The sequence below is a fragment of the Castor canadensis genome, chromosome 1 (genome assembly GCF_047511655.1).
Source record: "Castor canadensis chromosome 1, mCasCan1.hap1v2, whole genome shotgun sequence".
Lineage (NCBI taxonomy): Eukaryota > Metazoa > Chordata > Mammalia > Rodentia > Castoridae > Castor > Castor canadensis.
Window position 1 is genome coordinate 146426547 of NC_133386.1, and position 18321 is coordinate 146444867.

At 36.3% G+C, this 18321-nt stretch overlaps 1 protein-coding gene across 1 annotated transcript; it reads left to right on the top strand.

Moving 5' to 3' along the window:
• The first annotated feature begins 4930 nt into the window (after window positions 1–4930).
• LOC141421456 (olfactory receptor 5P6-like) lies at window positions 4931–5875 on the top strand. The gene has a single exon (XM_074067003.1). It carries the CDS (start codon window positions 4931–4933, stop codon window positions 5873–5875), a length of 945 nt encoding a protein of 314 aa, XP_073923104.1.
• The last annotated feature ends 12446 nt before the right edge of the window (window positions 5876–18321 follow it).

Genomic DNA, 18321 nt, shown 5'->3' on the forward strand with positions numbered 1-18321 from the left:
TGCTAATGATGGCTATTCTAACAGGGGTGAGGTGGAATCTTAGTGTGGTTTTAATTTTCATTTCCTTTATTTGATTAGCTTTCTTTTTCTAGGAGTTTTTCAGCTCATCAAAGTATTTTACATTGAATTGTTTTTAATTAATTTTATATCCCTATCCATATCTGCAAAATCTGTAGTTATATTGCCTTTTGGCTTCGCTACATTGATTTCATACTTTTTTTAATTTTTACATGATAAGGCCAGTAAAAACCACCATGAAAAAAGAAATATTTGTCTATATTCTCTTTCATTGTGTTTTGATTTTCTACTTGGTTAATTTCTGTTATTAATTTTATAATCATTTTCCTCTTCTATATATAATTATTCTTCTCTACCATATTGCAATGAATATAAATATTGGTAACTTTTAGTATTTTTCAATATGTGAATTAAAGCTTAAAACTTACTGTATAAAACTGTATTTCTCATTACAGGTTTTTATCTGTAGAATTTTTCTTATCATTCGGTTATTTCCTAATATCTATTTTGATTTCCTCCATTGATTCATGGATTACTTAATGGTCTGCTAATTTCTTTACCAAGAAATAGGGATTTTCTACTTATTTTTGTTGCTAATATCTAGCCTTTCCATATTTACTTTATCATTCAAGTGATTTCTATGATGTTCCTGTCCTCCATCTTTATGAATAGGATTGTTCTTCATTTTTCTTATGTCTGTATTAACAGCATCTGTCAGGTAGGTAGAGAGCAGGAGATTTATGTTTTTGATTCACATGTCTTCAGATCAAAAAGGACTACATCAAAGAGTCGTGCTCAAGGAACATCAAGATGCCTGAACTTGATTTAGATCTCATGATGTAGCTGTGATAGTGTAGTATTTTAAGTGACCATGTAAGGGTATCAATGTACTTTGGCATGTGAGAAATATATAAATAATTGTGGCCAGGTGGTTTGTGGTAGCATGGAAAAGGCTGAAAAGTCTTTGCCACTTCTCTCACTGAAAGCAGTGAAAGAAGTAGTAAATCTTATTTCCCTCCCAATTAATATAGACTGACTTTAGTGTTTTGTTTTACCAGTAGATGTAGGTGGAAGAGATGCTTTAGGTGATAGGAACACTACATTTTCCTTTTTGGTCTATTGAAACACCTGCTGTTGGAGTGAGTAGTAGGCTACCATGTGAGAAACCCAGCTCCCCTGCTGCTAAGACCATATGGAAAGATTTTAAGGCATGAAGAAAGGTGAATTTCCAATAACCCCTGCTAAGGTGCTGAGTGGTTAAGTGAAGCCATCTTGGATTCTACTACAAGTTGCCCCCATTAATGTCATATGAAGCAAAATTGCCAAGCCAACCATACCCTGTGTTCCTGATTCATGAAATAATGTAGTATAATAAAATAATTTTTAAGCCACAAAGATTTGGGTAACTTATTTATGCAGACAATCTAATACCTCCTTTCTTCAGGTAATAGATAGTATCCATTTAACATTTGCTGAATAATATTAACCACAGTTTCTGACTTGTCCTTAACCCCTTCTTTTATTTTAAACCTCCAATACTATTCCATCAGAACTTCTTTTCAGTCCTTTATATCATCTATATATTGAATAGGTCAATTTACCTCTAATGACAGTACAGCTATCTTAGTACAATTAATCATCATTCAGTTCTTGATTATTAGCCCTCTCACTGGTTCTTGTCTTCCACTTTCTGTTTAAGATCAATTTTCCAAACAATGGGAGTGATCTTTAAAAATATGAATCATATCATATTAAATTTCTTTCAGCAGCTTTCCATTCCTTTTAGAATAAAAAGTAAATACTTTTCCATGGCCCCTTATCTCCCTATGGTTTATCAGGTCTCCTTTTATTTCTTGTGATTATCAGGAGATTTGCATTTGCTATTTCACATCTGGTAGCTTCCCCCCTCTCTCCATTAATAAGTTCTTCTCAATTTTCTACTCAAATGTCACCTGATCTATGGAGGTTTCCTTGACACCTTATCTAAGCTAATATCTCTCACACCACCACATCAAACCTTAATCAATCACATGAATCACATTGATTCATTTCTTCCATACTACCTACCATGTTGTGTTTGTAAGTTTGGTTTATTCTCTAGAGTTTTTTCCACTGAAAACTAAATTTCATGAGAGTTCTTTTATTCATTAACATATCTTCACTGTTTACCAAGTTTCTAGGATACAATAAATGCTCAATAAAATGTTTTAGAAAGCATAACTGGATAAATGTTTATCTTATATCTACCTGTGGAACATCATTGGTCATCCTTGAGGCACTTAAATCTTGGGGGAAGTAGTAGTGAAAGCACACTTTCTAACATCCAATCTGACCTGGATTTAAATTGAATATATTTGGACAAGTAGTTTAAACTAAGCTTCACCTACCTCATTTATAAAAACTAGATGATGGAAATGTTTAGCTCACCAAATTATAGGGAGGACTAAATGAGATAATGTATACAAAGTGTTAAGCATAGCACTTGGTATAGTAAACTTTGAATTAAAGTTGGTAAGTACCATCAGTGATTGCATCATGGGGGCATTAGGAAGGCAAGGTAGAGCTTTGTAAAATTAGAGTTTGCAAACAGGTTTGAATCATCATATATTTAAATATATATCTTGAGGTTAAAGGTTATCAATTCTACCATATTTACTAGCTGATATCATCTAAGCCACTCACCAGTGGTCATCCCTTCAAGGTATTATGAGAGACTCATTCTTATCTGGAAGTTCCCCAAACCACTTTTCATTCATAGTTATCCATGTAATATTTAAATGTTTAATTTATACTGTTCACTGTAAAAACTATGTGTGCATCTTAAATATTGTTTAAAGCTCAAATTTGCGTGTCATTCTTCCCTATATTCCTCAAAGTACTTAATGGAGTATCTTACATTTATCACTGAAAAGTACTTCCCAAAAGAAAAGATGCTGAGAGAAAGAATCAAAAGTGATCCATTTGCTATTTGCAGTTTATATTCTTTTCATCTGAAATATGAAAATTAAAACCAACATTTAGGGTTGATGTCATTTGTTATTGTATGCTCCCAATAATTATCAAATGAAGGTGCACCAATATTAACATGAAACTTTAAAAAAAGGATCACTGAGGGTTGACAGAATCCTTGAAGATCTGTTATGTTTGTATGAAATGAAGTGTTCAATATTCACCTGAGAATGCAATAATGATCCCTAGTGTATTTGAATTCACATTTGAATCCAAACCTTCTGAGACTTATCCCCAAAGGCAAATAATAAAAAACATAAAATCTTCTATATAACCATAACAACTTAGAATTTCTTACAGTAAGATGAATGAATTCTTTGACTTTGACTTTTGTGAGTAAACTGAGTTTACCAATTTTCCTTTACCATTGGATAAGATTTAATCTTTGAAAATTATCTGTATTCATAAGCCCTAGTTGAGAAATAAAGCAGCTGGAATCAATCAATGGCACAAAAAACATCCTCAAAACATAGGCATAACTCAAATTTTCAAGATATGTAATTTATCTGCCCATAAGACCAGAAACTCACATGGTCTTTAACAGTATCTAAACTTAGCACTCACCCATAATATTAATAAATTCACTAGCTTTGAGATGCTTTCAGGGCTTACTGTCTATAAATATTTTGTAGAATGACCTACTTAGTTTAGTGATTGAATGCTCTCAGCATCACAGGCACCAAACAAAGAAAATGGTATAAAGCCAAAATCTCAGGAGATGATGGTTAAATTGGTCCCTAGCTGGCTGAACCTTGGTAAACTTCTAAACTTTTTATGCTGAAACTTTATTCACCATTATACTACATTGAAAACATTATTTAATTCCGTAATACTCCAATTAGAAAAAATTTTTATATCAAGAACTGATTTATGTTTAAATAGATAAACCTTAACAATTATATGCTAAATATTAGTCATATAATATTTTCATAGTAATTTGATTGATATTTCAAATGATGTGAGTAAACAATGAAATATAAAAATATTTAATAAATTTATACTAACTTAATTTATAACTTTAATTTCAGTTCCTTTCTATTTTTCCATGTTCTATGGAGAAAGTTTATTTTTCATTTTAAATAATAGCCTTAAACATGACCTTATTTAATTGTTAGACATTGTGAACTATGTGACTAAGGAGGCACCACTTTTATATATTAACAGTCACAGTACTGAAAAGCTAACCTGTTATCTTCCCACACATCTTCTGTTTACATGTGCATTCAACCATAATTTAGCTCATTATAACTAGAATTTCATGTGTAGTATGGTTACTAAAGGAATGGACTGAGTTAATCCTGCCTGAGGTTCATATTCTGATTCTACTACTTCCGATGTAACCTTAGGTAAGTTACTTTAACATTTTCAAACTCAGTTTCCTCATCTATAAAATGGAGACTTTAAAAAAGTACAAATATTTCAGGGAAACTAAATAGATTTGTATATAAAATTTTAAATCCTGTGCTGGTAATTTAGTAAGCATTTCATAAATGTAATTTAGTAAGCATTTCATAGCTCTATTCATTACATAGAGCTATATTCATGCCTTGTAATCCTTTTAATATGCTTACTATTACTTTCTGTCATTTTCATCTATCTTGTACTTTAGATTTAAAGCCATATGATTATATTTTATAGTACATATAAAATGAAAAGATACACATTATTTGAATAAATTTTCTAGTGTTTCTGTAAAAACAAAAATTTGAAAACAGACTTACTGCACACAAACATATAAACAATGTGACTCTAAAGTAAAATCCCAATTATTAGTCCAAATTTTAAATGATATATTTGTTTATAATAACCATATGCATGTATTAATGAAAATACAACCTCATTTATAAATTCTTTTATGAAATGTTTTATCACTAGCTTGTTTTGTCAGCAGCTACATTATATCATGGATTCTCTGGTGAATGGGAACCACACTGCGGTGACAGAGTTCATTTTGTTGGGATTAACACAGGATCCAGTCCTTCAAGTCATCCTCTTCATGATCATCCTGTGCATCTACCTGGTCACCATAACTGGCAACCTCAGCACAGTCATTCTTATCAGGGTATCTTCTCAGCTGCACCATCCAATGTACTTTTTTCTGAGCAATTTGGCTTTTGTTGACATAGGCTTTTCATCTTCAGTCACACCCAATATGCTTGTTAACTTCCTGGTGGAGAGAAATACAATCTCCTACCTTGGATGTGCCATCCAGCTTGGTTCAACTGCTTTCTTTGGGACAGTTGAATGCTTCCTTCTGGCTGCCATGGCATATGATCGCTTTGTAGCCATCTGCAATCCACTGCTGTATTCAACCAAAATGTCTGCTATGGTCTGTGTTCAGTTGCTCATAGTGACTTATACAGGTGGTTTTCTCAATAGTTGCACTTTTACTATTTGCTTCTATACTTTACTGTTTTGTGGGCCAAACAGAATCAATCATTTTTTCTGTGATTTTGCTCCACTAATTGGACTCTCCTGTTCTGATGTCAGCGTCCCCACACTTGTTCCTTCATTTTCTTCTGGATCCATCATTGTGGTGACAATGATTGTCATAGCTGTCTCCTACATCTACATCCTCATCACCATCCTGAAGATGCATTCCACTGAGGGCCGCCACAAGGCCTTCTCCACCTGCACATCCCACCTTACTGCAGTCACTCTGTTCTATGGGACCATTACATTCATCTATGTGATGCCCAAGTCCAGTTACTCCACTGACCAGAACAAGGTGATGTCTGTGTTCTACACAGTGATGATCCCCATGTTGAACCCCTGCATCTACAGTGCTAGGAACAAGGAGATTAAGGAGGCTCTGAAGAAAGAGCTTAGTAGGAAAATATTTTCCTAGTGATATCTATTATTTTGTCAGACTTTATATAATAATAACTTCTCATAGATGTAATAATAAAAGGAAACTGTCTGTGACTGAAATATATCTACTGATAAGTAATAAGTGTAGAGTTTTTTAGTAAAGGTAGAGTGTGAATTTTTAGATATCAAATAGTAAGTCATAGGTTCACCATAAGTTACCTTTAATTAATTTAATCTATAATTAAAACTAACAAAATATTGTCCATAAAATAATCTGCTCAAAGTAATTTTAGTTGTATTTATATTTTAACATAGTTTTTGCTATAAATTGAGATTTTGTAAATACAAATGTTTAAGATTGTTTCCTTTTTCAACAGCAGTCCACCCTAAAACATCCATAATAATTACACTTGATGGGGTGTGCATTCTGGGACCAACATTTATCTACTATTTCTCTCCTCTATCTTCATTGTTAGTTCTTATACTTCCTGAAGCATAGTGAGTGTTAATACATAGTAAGCTTAAATGAGTGAAAAAAATTAATAAATCAATGGATGGCTGAATAAAATATTTGCTAGTTCTAGAACAATTGATTCTGAAGGTTATGAATCCTTAGTTTATATAGAATATAACAGGTTAAAAGATCAAGATCACAGATTTCCTCTTAATACTTTGACATCTTTTAAAGCATAAATTCTTTAAGGAGAGGTGAAGAAAAAACTGTTTTAGAATTCTTCACCACGAAGTATACTGGGGGTACATTGTAACATATATAAAAGTTCTTACATTATATTATAATTTAACTCACCCCTTCCACCATTCTCCTTTATTCCCCTCCCTCATTCCTGGAATAGTTTCAACATGTCTCACTTTTCCATTTTCATACACAAGTACCTAGTATTTCCACTACATTCCTCCTACACCCTTGCCTTACATCCTCCCCCAGCACATATCTTTCTAGAAATGCTCTTCTTTTCCAAGTAAATATGGAGACATTCACTACTGAATAAGCAGGCTAATTTGTATTAGAGTAACTTATCAAAATGAAATAAATAAGGAGCTAGATAAATATACTTCAGAGTTCTAGGAATAGATTTCTGGTTTCATTGATGATGAATTAGCCTATTTGTTCCTGGACAGTCCTCTTATTACTAAAAGGAAACTAGATGTAATACAAACACACATATAGGAAGACTGAAAAGTAATGGGAAAATGCGTAGGGTTGTCAGCAGATGAGGAACAAGATAGCAGTTGGTCTCATGGGTTTCCTTATTGTTTCCATACACTATGAAAGGAGAAGCTAATCCTCCAACCCAGGATCATCACCACAGGGGCAAAAAAAAAAAAAATTAAAAGCTCTAAGAAATGCCTGGCCAGAAAACTAGGAAGAAAATGGTCTTTACACAACAGAGAATCCTTAGGACATACATTGGACAAACACTAATGAACAAATACTGCCCTCTGCTACCCCCAGGTTTCATTGGGACTAATCAAAAAGCTGATCCTCACCCTACCCTTCCTCCCATTCATTTGTATGGCTAGTGTCAGTAGGGAACACTGGGAAACATGAGTCTCCTCTGTCACCTAGAAATCATAGACCTAATGAGCAATGTGAGATGGGATTAGTTGGTACTCTGCCTCCTTTCCTGTGTGTAAGGACCTTGACAACCTCATCTTCCATCTCCACCTGGAAAACAAAGCACTGTGAGTCAGCTTTCCACTTCCTCCTTCCCTAGTGGTGATGAATCTCAACAGTGAGCAGAGCTTAGTAAATGCGAGAAGGCATGCAAGCCAGGGCCACACTTCCACTGTGAAGTCGACAGGGCGGGTGGGAGCTGAGCATCCATTCATCCACCTGGAAGGAGGCAGCATGAGTCGTACTTCACTTGTGGAAGTCTGGTATTGGTGGTGCTCAGCCAGAAGCTGAATATATAAACTTACCTGACCATTGTAGCTACTCCTCACCAGGAGGACTGCCTGCTAAAAAAAGAAGGAATGACTGTGACCCAGCATCTCATACTGTGATATGCAAATTGTTTATAATACAATATAAACCACCAGTCATATAAAAATGCCACAAAAAGTCACCTGGAATGAGAAAAGACAACAGATGCCAATACTAAGATGAATCTGAGTTGAAATTATTTGACAAGGATTTTAAAGTATTCATGAAAATGATTCAACAGAAAATGACTAAGTTTCTTAAAAGAAATGAAAAAGATAAAAATGTCAACAAAAATTAGGAGCTATTGAAAGGAACCAAGAGGAAATTATAAGCTGTAACATTGTAAACAATGACAATGTTGTAATTAAATAAGGGGAAATAAGTTTTCACAGTCTATTTCACAATAGAGTGATATTTAAGAATAATGTACTGTGTATTCAAAATAGTTCAAAACAGTCTATTAAATGTTCTCACCTTAAAGAAATGATAAATGTCTCAGGTGATGGTATGCTGAATCCTGAAATCACCATTGTAAGATGCATATATGAATTAAAACATCACGTGTCAGTCCAAATTAAAAAAAAACAAATACCCAAAACTACAACAATAAAAGCAGAAAAATAAATTATAAAACTGAAAATTACAATCATCAAAGTTAAATAAACAACTTATGTGGATGATATCCATAGTAGAGGACAGACACAGAGGATAGAGTAGTGGAGTGGAGACAGAGTATTCAAATGAAGATAAATAGAATTTGCCTGACCTAAAAACAAAAAGAAAATACACTGAAAACATAGTGAACAGAACTGTGTGTACCCCTGGGAGGAGAAAAACAGAGCCAACATTCATGTGTTAGGTGCTCCAGAAAGAGAAGAAGTCATGTATGGTGTCTCACACCTATAATCCCAACTATTTGGGATGCAGAGATAAGAATATCACAATTTGTGCCTGTCCTGGGTAATAAATCAGTGACACTGTACCCTAAAAACAATCTGAGCGTGGGGGCACATGCTTGTAATCCCAGATATGCAGGAAGCAGAGGTAGGAGGATTGTGGTCTGAGGTTTGCCCTGGGCAAAAATGTGTAACCCTATCTGAAAAAAAAAAGGACTGGGAGGGGAGTGTGGCTTAGATGGTAGAATGCCTGCCTAGCAAGTAAGAGGTCCTTAATTCAAACCCCAGTACTGGAAGGAATAAAGGCAGGGAGAAGAGGAGAAGAGAGGAGAGGAGAAAAGAGAAGAGGAGAATGAAAGGACAGAATAAATATTCAAAGAAATAATGGCTGAAAAAAAATCAAAATAACAACTTATAGAATATAAAGTTACAGAATATAGTCACAGAATCAGGTAACCTCTAATTTTAAAAATACCCAATGGCATACTCTAATTAAACTCTTTTCCTTTATTGTTTTTAATTTTCTTCAAAGTAGCCAGAGAGAAAGGATTCATTATGTTAAAGGGAAAATCAATCTGAAGGACAGTTAAGTTTCTTATCTGAAACCATGAAATGAAAAGGAAACAGCACAGTATGTTTCTTTTTAGTTCTGCTTTGATTTGTGTTTTTAAAATTTACATATGCTGAGCCAGGTGTAGTGGTATATGGCTATAATCCCTGAACTAAAGAGTCCTAGGCAAGAGGTCGCAAATTCGAGGCCAACATGGGCTGCATAGCAAGTTCTAAGCCAAGCTAGGCCACTTAGTGAGAACTTGTCTCAAACAAACAAACAAACAAAAAGAATTGTATGTGTTTGAGGTATAAAACATGATGTTTTGATATTCATATACATAATGATACCATTATTACAACCAAACAGATTGATATATTCATCATCTCATTTCACAGTGGTGGGAGCATTTAAAATCTATCTCTCAGCAAATATTCAGCATGTAACAGAATATTATTTGACTATATGCCTCGCACTATCCACTGGGTCACTGGAGATTCATTTTATGTAACTGCAGCTTTGTGTTCTTTAAGCTACATTTTCCATTCTCCTCACCTCCAATCCCTGGTAATACCAACACACTGTGTTTATGTATTCAGTTTTTTAAAAGATTCCATGTATAAGTGAGATCATGCAATATTTTTCTGTATCTGCCTTATTTCATATAGCATAATGTTCTCAAATTCCATCCATGTTTCTGCAGATGGCCAAAGACTTTCTCTTTTTAAGGCTTAATAATACTCCTTTGAATACATTTGCCACTGACATGTACTTAGGTTGTTTCTGTATCTTGGAAGCTCTGAATAATGCTGAAATGAATGTGGTCATGGCAACTGAAATATCTCCATGAGGTGCTAATTTCATTTCCTCCAGGTATACACCCAGAAAAGGAATTGCTGGGTCCTATGGTGGTTTTAGTATTTATTTGAGGAATTCTATACAGTTTCCATTCTGGCTGCCCCAATTACAATCACACCAACAGTGTACAAGAGTTCATGTTTTCCATACTTTCACCAACACTTGATATATTTTGTCTTTTGAACAATAGCTCTCCTAACGAGTATGAAGTAATATCTTACTGCAGCTTTTATTTCATTTTATTAATGACACTGATTAGCAATTTTTCTTACACCTATTTGACATTTGAATCTCTTCTTTAAGAGGGAAAGATTTGTTCACGCTCTTTGTCTATTTTTAATCAAGTTATTTGTTTTCTTGCTATGGAGTTGCATTGATTCCTTATGCATTTGGATATTTAACCCTTATTAGATCTTAGTTTGTTTAATGGATTGAATATGAAATGTCCCCTACAAGTTCATTGCACTGAACACTTGGTCTCCAGATGGTAGAGCTATTTTAGGATATTCTGGAAAACTTAACAAGTGAGGTCAGGTTAAAGAAAATGGGTCACTGTGGGGAGTGACTTTGAAGGTAATACCTGGTCTCTTCTCCCTCCTCATTCTCTCATTCCTGTCCACAATGAGGTGTTGCATCTCCACCATCACATGCTCCCACCACCATGTTGTTTTCCCAACTATGATGTCTCACCTATGCCTGAAATTCATTTCAATCTCATGATAGACCTCAATGCGAAGTGAAAACAGGCCTTTGGCCTCTCAAGCTACAAGGATCTTGAAATTAGGCCAAGACAAGTACTGTCCAGTAATGTAGTCTATTGTTCTTAAAAAGGAAGAATAATTTAGAGGTTGGAACTGAAAACCCAGAAGAACTGAAGCCAAGAGGCAGGGAGACTTATTAACAAGGAATAAAACTGGACTCTGATCAAGAAAATGACAACTTGGCGGAAATTCCAAGATGGCGGCTAGAGGTAGGAAGCAGAAAGCGAGCCTCCTATAGTGAAATCTTGGAGAGACGCTGGAGACACACTTTGCAGGCAAAACCACTGAGAAAAGGCAAAACTTTGACTCCTCCACATCTCCAGCCGGCGCAGAGAATCTCCACTTCACGTTAAACGGAGAACCGAGGAGGCCCCGGGGCCGCCAGTGGCCGGCGCCCATACGGCTTGGGAAGACGCGGACCAGGTGAGCTTCGCGGTACCGCGGTTCCCCCACAGACAAGCCTGGGCCAGAGCAGCATAGCCCCCTGGACAGACTGACCTCCACCCGGGAAAAAAAGAGAAACTGAGTACTAAGCAATAAGAACAGTTAAGACACGCTGGAAAGAGGGTGGGGCACCCTGAGCGCTGAAGATTGGGGGAAGGGAATCCTTCCCGGGACTGTAAATAAACGAGCCGGGCGGGCCGGAGAGGCTCTGGCGGGAGCGGGGCGCGCCCAGCAACCAGGAGCGGGGACGCTTGTGAGAGGAGGGAAGACCCACTTCCCACGTGAACTGTAAATAAACACGCAGGCCTGACAACGCGGGGCAGTGACGCCTTTCCCAGTGCTTGGAAAGGGAAAAGCCTGTAGCAGAGGCCCCCCTCCCCCGCACAGGAGAACTCTGAGCAAACAAAGCCTGTGGGACCAGGTGAGTGCTAAGCTCACCCCAGAGATCTGCATAAATAACGCCGCCAGCTACAGGCTGAGAGCAGCAGGCAGGCAAGCCACAGTTGCAGATACCACTCTCAGAACTGTCTCCAGACGCTTTTTTTTCTTTTTCTCCCTACCTTTGATGAGAGAACAACCGAATTACACCTGCAAGCCGAAAAACTTACTGAAACTATTGCATTTGAACTGGGGACACTTGGTGGGGCTTTTTTTTTATTTTTTCTTCTGTGTGTGTGTGAGTGTAGTTTTGTTCTACTTTATGCATCCCCTTTGATGAGACAACTACAGAACAACATCTGAGGCACCAACTCCAGGACTGGAGATTAAGACGGACATCCAAATTATTAAGACTGAAATTGCATTGCATATAAACTTGGAAGTTTTTTGGTTTTTTTTTTTTTAATTTCCTATTTTCCATTTTATTTTAATTCATTTTTATAAATAGATATTACTTTCATATACTTATTTTTTATTTTTTTTATCTTTGATTTTCAATCCTCTCTCTGTCTCTCTATTGTCTGTTCAGCTTACTGTCGATTAGTACACTAACACTCCCTGTTTATACCTTTGAAACTCTCTTGTCTGATACCTTGTTCTGCTTTCTCCCTCTTGTCTGTATATTTGTTTTCCCCTTTTCTTTAACTTCTTGCTTTCCATCTCAGCTCACTCTTCCGTTCTCAATATTACCATTGTTATTATTACAAGCTAGAAAATACTTAATTACACACAGTACAGGGACAGTAACAACACCAAGGACAATGACAGGAAGACAGAAAAAACAAGGAAACCAGTTTCCCCACAGCAAAAAATTAGTACAGGAACCAGAGGGGAATGAAGAGAACAGAAACTCAGAGCCAGACTCCAACAAAATGAAGATAAACTATGCCAAAGGACCCAATGAAGCCTACAAGAATAATTTAAAAGAAGACATACTACAAGTACTCAATGAGAATTTTATAGAGATGATACTGGATAGGGTCAACCAAAATGTACAGGAGACACTCAAGAAATTCCAAGACAATAAAAATAGAGAATTTGAAAAAGCAAAAGAAGAAATAAAGGAAACCATAGAAGCACTGTATAAACACCAAAGTGAAAGAGAGAACACAATGAATAAATGGATAAATGAACTCAGGACAAAAATAGACAACAATAAAGAAGAAAACAGCCAGGATATGGAAAACCTCAGAAAAAAGAACGAAACAGAACTGCAAAACAAAACGGAAAGCCAATCCAGCAGAATAGAACAAACAGAAGACAGAATCTCAGAACTTGAAGATGAAATGGTAATTAAAGGAAAAACCGAAGAACTATTAATTAAACAACTCAAGACCTGTGAAAAGAAAATGCAAGAACTCACCGACTCCATCAAAAGACCAAACTTGAGAATCATGGGCATCGAAGAAGGAGAAGAGGTGCAAGCGAAGGGAATGCGTAATATATTCAACAAAATAATAATGGAAAATTTCCCAAATCTAGAGAAAGATATTCCCATACAAATGCAAGAGGCCTCCAGGACACCAAACAGACCAGATCAAAATAGAACTACTCCACGACATATCATCATTAAAACAACAAGTTCAGAAACTAAGGAAAGAATATTGAAGGCTGCAAGAGAGAAAAAACAAGTAACATACAAAGGTAAACCCATCAAAATCACAGCAGACTTCTCAACAGAAACATTAAAAGCAAGAAGAGCGTGGGGTGAGATCTTCCGGGCACTGAATGAAAATAACTTCAACCCCAGGATACTCTACCCAGCAAAGCTATCATTCAAAATAGATGGAGCAATAAAAGTCTTCCATGATAAGCAGAAACTAAAACAATATGTGATCACAAAGCCACCATTACAAAAGATTCTGCAAGGGTTCCTGCACACAGAAAGTGACACCCAACTTAACCATGAAAAGGCAGGCAGCACCAAACCACAGGATAAGAAAAAGCAAGACAGTAGAGAGTAACATCAAGTTAGGTACACACAATCAAACCTTCAAACAACTAAGATAACTAAATGGCAGGAATCAGTACTAACACTTAATGTCAATGGACTTAATTCACCCATCAAAAGACACCGTTTGACAAAATGGATTAAAAAAGAAGATCCAACAATTTGTTGCTTACAGGAGACTCATCTCACCGACAGAAATAAGCATATGCTTAGGATGAAAGGCTGGAAGAAGATTTACCAAGCCAATGGCCCCCGAAAACAAGCAGGAGTAGCAATACTTATCTCTGACAAAGTAGACTTCAAACCTACATTGATCAAACGAGACAAAGAAGGACATTCCATACTAATAAAAGGGGAAATAGACCAAAAGGAAATAATAATCATCAATCTGTACGCACCCAATGTCAACGCACCCAATTTCATCAAACATACCCTAAAAGACCTAAAAGCATATATAAACGCCAACACAGTGGTTGTGGGAGACTTTAACACTCCATTATCATCAATAGATAGGTCATCCAAACAAAAACTCAATAAAGAAATCCAAGATCTAAAATATGCAATAGATCAAGTGGACCTAGTAGATGTCTATAGAACATTTCATCCAACCTCTACACAATATACATTCTTCTCAGCAGCCCATGGAACCTTCTCCAAAATAGATCATATCCTAGGGCACAAAGCAAGCCTCAGCAAATATAAGAAAATAGAAATAATACCGTGCATACTATCTGACCACAATGCAGTAAAAGTAGAACTCAACAACAAAAGTAAAGACAAAAAACATGCAAACAGCTGGAAACTAAATAACTCATTACTTAATGAAGAATGGATCATTGATGCAATAAAAGAGGAAATTAAAAAGTTCCTAGAAGTCAATGAAAATGAAAACACAACCTACCGGAACCTATGGGACACAGCTAAGGCAGTCTTGAGAGGAAAGTTTATAGCCATGAGTGCATATATTAAAAAGATTGAAAGATCCCAAATCAATGACCTAATGATACATCTCAAACTCCTAGAAAAACAAGAACAAGCAAATCCCAAAACAAATAGAAGGAGAGAAATAATAAAAATAAGAGCTGAAATCAACGAAATAGAAACCAAAAAAACCATACAAAGAATTAATGAAACAAAAAGTTGGTTCTTTGAAAAAATAAACAAGATCGATAGACCCCTGGCAAACCTGACTAAAATGAGGAGAGAAAAAACCCAAATTAGTAGAATCAGGAATGCAAAAGGGGAGATAACAACAAACACCATGGAAATCCAGGAAATCATCAGAGACTACTTTGAGAACCTATATTCAAATAAATTTGAAAATCTAAAAGAAATGGACAGATTTCTAGATACATATGATCATCCAAAACTGAACCAAGAGGAAATTAATCACCTGAATAGACCTATAACACAAAATGAAATTGAAGCAGCAATCAAGAGTCTCCCCAAAAAGAAAAGTCCAGGACCTGATGGATTCTCTGCTGAATTCTATCAGACCTTTAAAGAAGAACTGATACCAACCCTCCTTAAACTGTTCCATGAAATAGAAAGGGAAGGAAAACTGCCAAACACATTTTATGAAGCCTGTATTACACTTATCCCAAAACCAGGCAAAGACACCTCCAAAAAGGAGAACTATAGGCCAATCTCCTTAATGAACATTGATGCAAAAATCCTCAACAAAATAATGGCAAATCGAATTCAGCAACACATCAAAAAGATTATCCACCACGACCAGGTAGGCTTCATCCCAGGGATGCAGGGGTGGTTCAACATACGAAAATCAATAAATGTAATAAACCACATTAACAGAAGCAAAGACAAAAACCACTTGATCATCTCAATAGATGCAGAAAAAGCCTTTGATAAGATCCAACATCATTTCATGATAAAAGCTCTAAGAAAACTAGGAATAGAAGGAAAGTTCCTCAACATTATAAAAGCTACATATGACAAACCTACAGCCAGCATTATACTTAACGGAGAAAAATTAAAACCGTTCCCTCTAAAATCAGGAACCAGACAAGGATGCCCACTATCTCCACTCCTATTCAACATAGTACTGGAATTCCTAGCCAGAGCAATTAGGCAAGAAGAAGGAATAAAAGGAATACAAATAGGTAAAGAAACTGTCAAAATATCCCTATTTGCAGACGACATGATCCTATACCTTAAAGACCCAAAAAACTCTACTCAGAAGCTTCTAGACATCATCAATAGCTATAGCAAAGTAGCAGGATATAAAATCAACATAGAAAAATCATTAGCATTTCTATACACTAACAATGAGCAAACGGAAAAAGAATGTATGAAAACAATTCCATTTACAATAGCCTCAAAAAAAATCAAATACCTAGGTGTAAACCTAACAAAAGATGTGAAAGACCTCTACAAGGAAAACTATACACTTCTGAAGAAAGAGATTGAGGAAGACTATAGAAAGTGGAGAGATCTCCCATGCTCATGGATTGGTAGAATCAACATAGTAAAAATGTCGATACTCCCCAAAGTAATCTACATGTTTAATGCAATTCCCATCAAAATTCCAATGACATTCATCAAAGAGATTGAAAAATCTACTGTGAAATTTATATGGAAACACAAGAGGCCACGAATAGCCAAGGCAATACTCAGTCAAAAGAACAATGCAGGAGGTATCACAATACCTGACTTCAAACTATATTACAAAGCAATAACAATAAAAACAGCATGGTACTGGCACAAAAACAGACATGAAGACCAGTGGAACAGAATAGAGGATCCAGATATGAAGCCACACAACTATGAGCAACTTATCTTTGACAAAGGAGCTAAAAATATACGATGGAGAAATAGCAGCCTCTTCAACAAAAACTGCTGGGAAAACTGGTTAGCAGTCTGCAAAAAACTGAAACTAGATCCATGTATATCACCCTATACCAAGATTAACTCAAAATGGATCAAGGATCTTAATATCAGACCCCAAACTCTTAAGTTGATACAAGAAAGAGTAGGAAATACTTTGGAGTTAGTAGGTATAGGTAAAAACTTTCTCAATGAAACCCCAGCAGCACAGCAACTAAGAGATAGCATAGATAAATGGGACCTCATAAAACTAAAAAGCTTCTGTTCATCAAAAGAAATGGTCTCTAAACTGAAAGGAACACCCACAGAGTGGGAGAAAATATTTGCCAATTATACATCAGACAAAGGACTGATAACCAGAATATACAGGGAACTTAAAAAACTAAATTCTCCCAAAACTAATGAACCAATAAAGAAATGGGCATGTGAACTAAACAGAACTTTCTCAAAAGAAGAAATTCAAATGGCCAGAAAACACATGAAAAAATGCTCACCATCTCTAGCAATAAAGGAAATGCAAATTAAAACCACACTAAGATTCCACCTCACCCCTGTTAGAATAGCCATCATCAGCAACACCACCAACAACAGGTGTTGGCGAGGATGCGGGGAAAAAGGAACCCTCTTACACTGTTGGTGGGAATGTAGACAAGTACAACCACTCTGGAAAAAAATTTGGAGGCTACTTAAAAAGCTGGACATCGATCTACCATTTGATCCAGCAATACCACTCTTGGGGATATACCCAAAAGACTGTTACTCCAGAGGCACCTGCACATCCATGTTTATTGCGGCACTATTCACAATAGCCAAGTTATGGAAACAGCCAAGATGCCCCAGCACTGACGAATGGATAAAGAAAATGTGGTATCTATACACAATGGAATTTTATGCAGCCATGAAGAAGAACGAAATGTTATCATTCGCTGGTAAATGGATGGAATTGGAGAACATCATTCTGAGTGAGGTTAGCCTGGCTCAAAAGACCAAAAATCGTATGTTCTCCCTCATATGTGGACATTAGATCAAGGGCAAACACAACAAGGGGATTGGACTATGAGCACATGATAAAAGCGAGAACACACAAGGGAGGGGTGAGGATAGGTAAGACACCTAAAAAACTAGCTAGCATTTGTTGCCCTTAACGCAGAGAAACTAAAGCAGATACCTTAAAGCAACTGAGGCCAATAGGAAAAGGGGACCAGGAACTAGAGAAAAGGTTAGATCAAAAAGAATTAACCTAGAAGGTAACACCCACACACAGGAAATCAATGTGAGTCAATGCCCTGTATAGCTATCCTTATCTCAACCAGCAAAACCCCTTGTTCCTTCCTATTATTGCTTATACTCTCTCTACAACAAAATTAGAGATAAGGGCAAAATAGTTTCTGCTGGGTATTGAGGGGGGGAGCGGGAGGGGGTGGAGTGGGTGGTAAGGGAGGGGGTGGGGGCAGGGGGGAGAAATGAACCAAGCCTTGTATGCACATATGAATAATAAAAGAAAAATGAAAAAAAAAATAAGTGACAGTGCTATAAAGAATAGATCCTATCTAGGGTGTTGGTACCAGTGGGAGAGAGGCAGGTATCAGAAGAGGGTTGTGGCGGGGTGAATATTGTACAAATACTGTATATACATGTATGTATATGGAAAAATGTATCTATTGAGACTATTCCAGGAATGGGGGAAAGAGGGATAAAGGAGAATGATGGAGGTGGTGAATTCAACTCTGATATATTTGATATCTTATAAGAACTTTTGCAAATGCCACAATGTATTCCCCCACATCAGCACAATT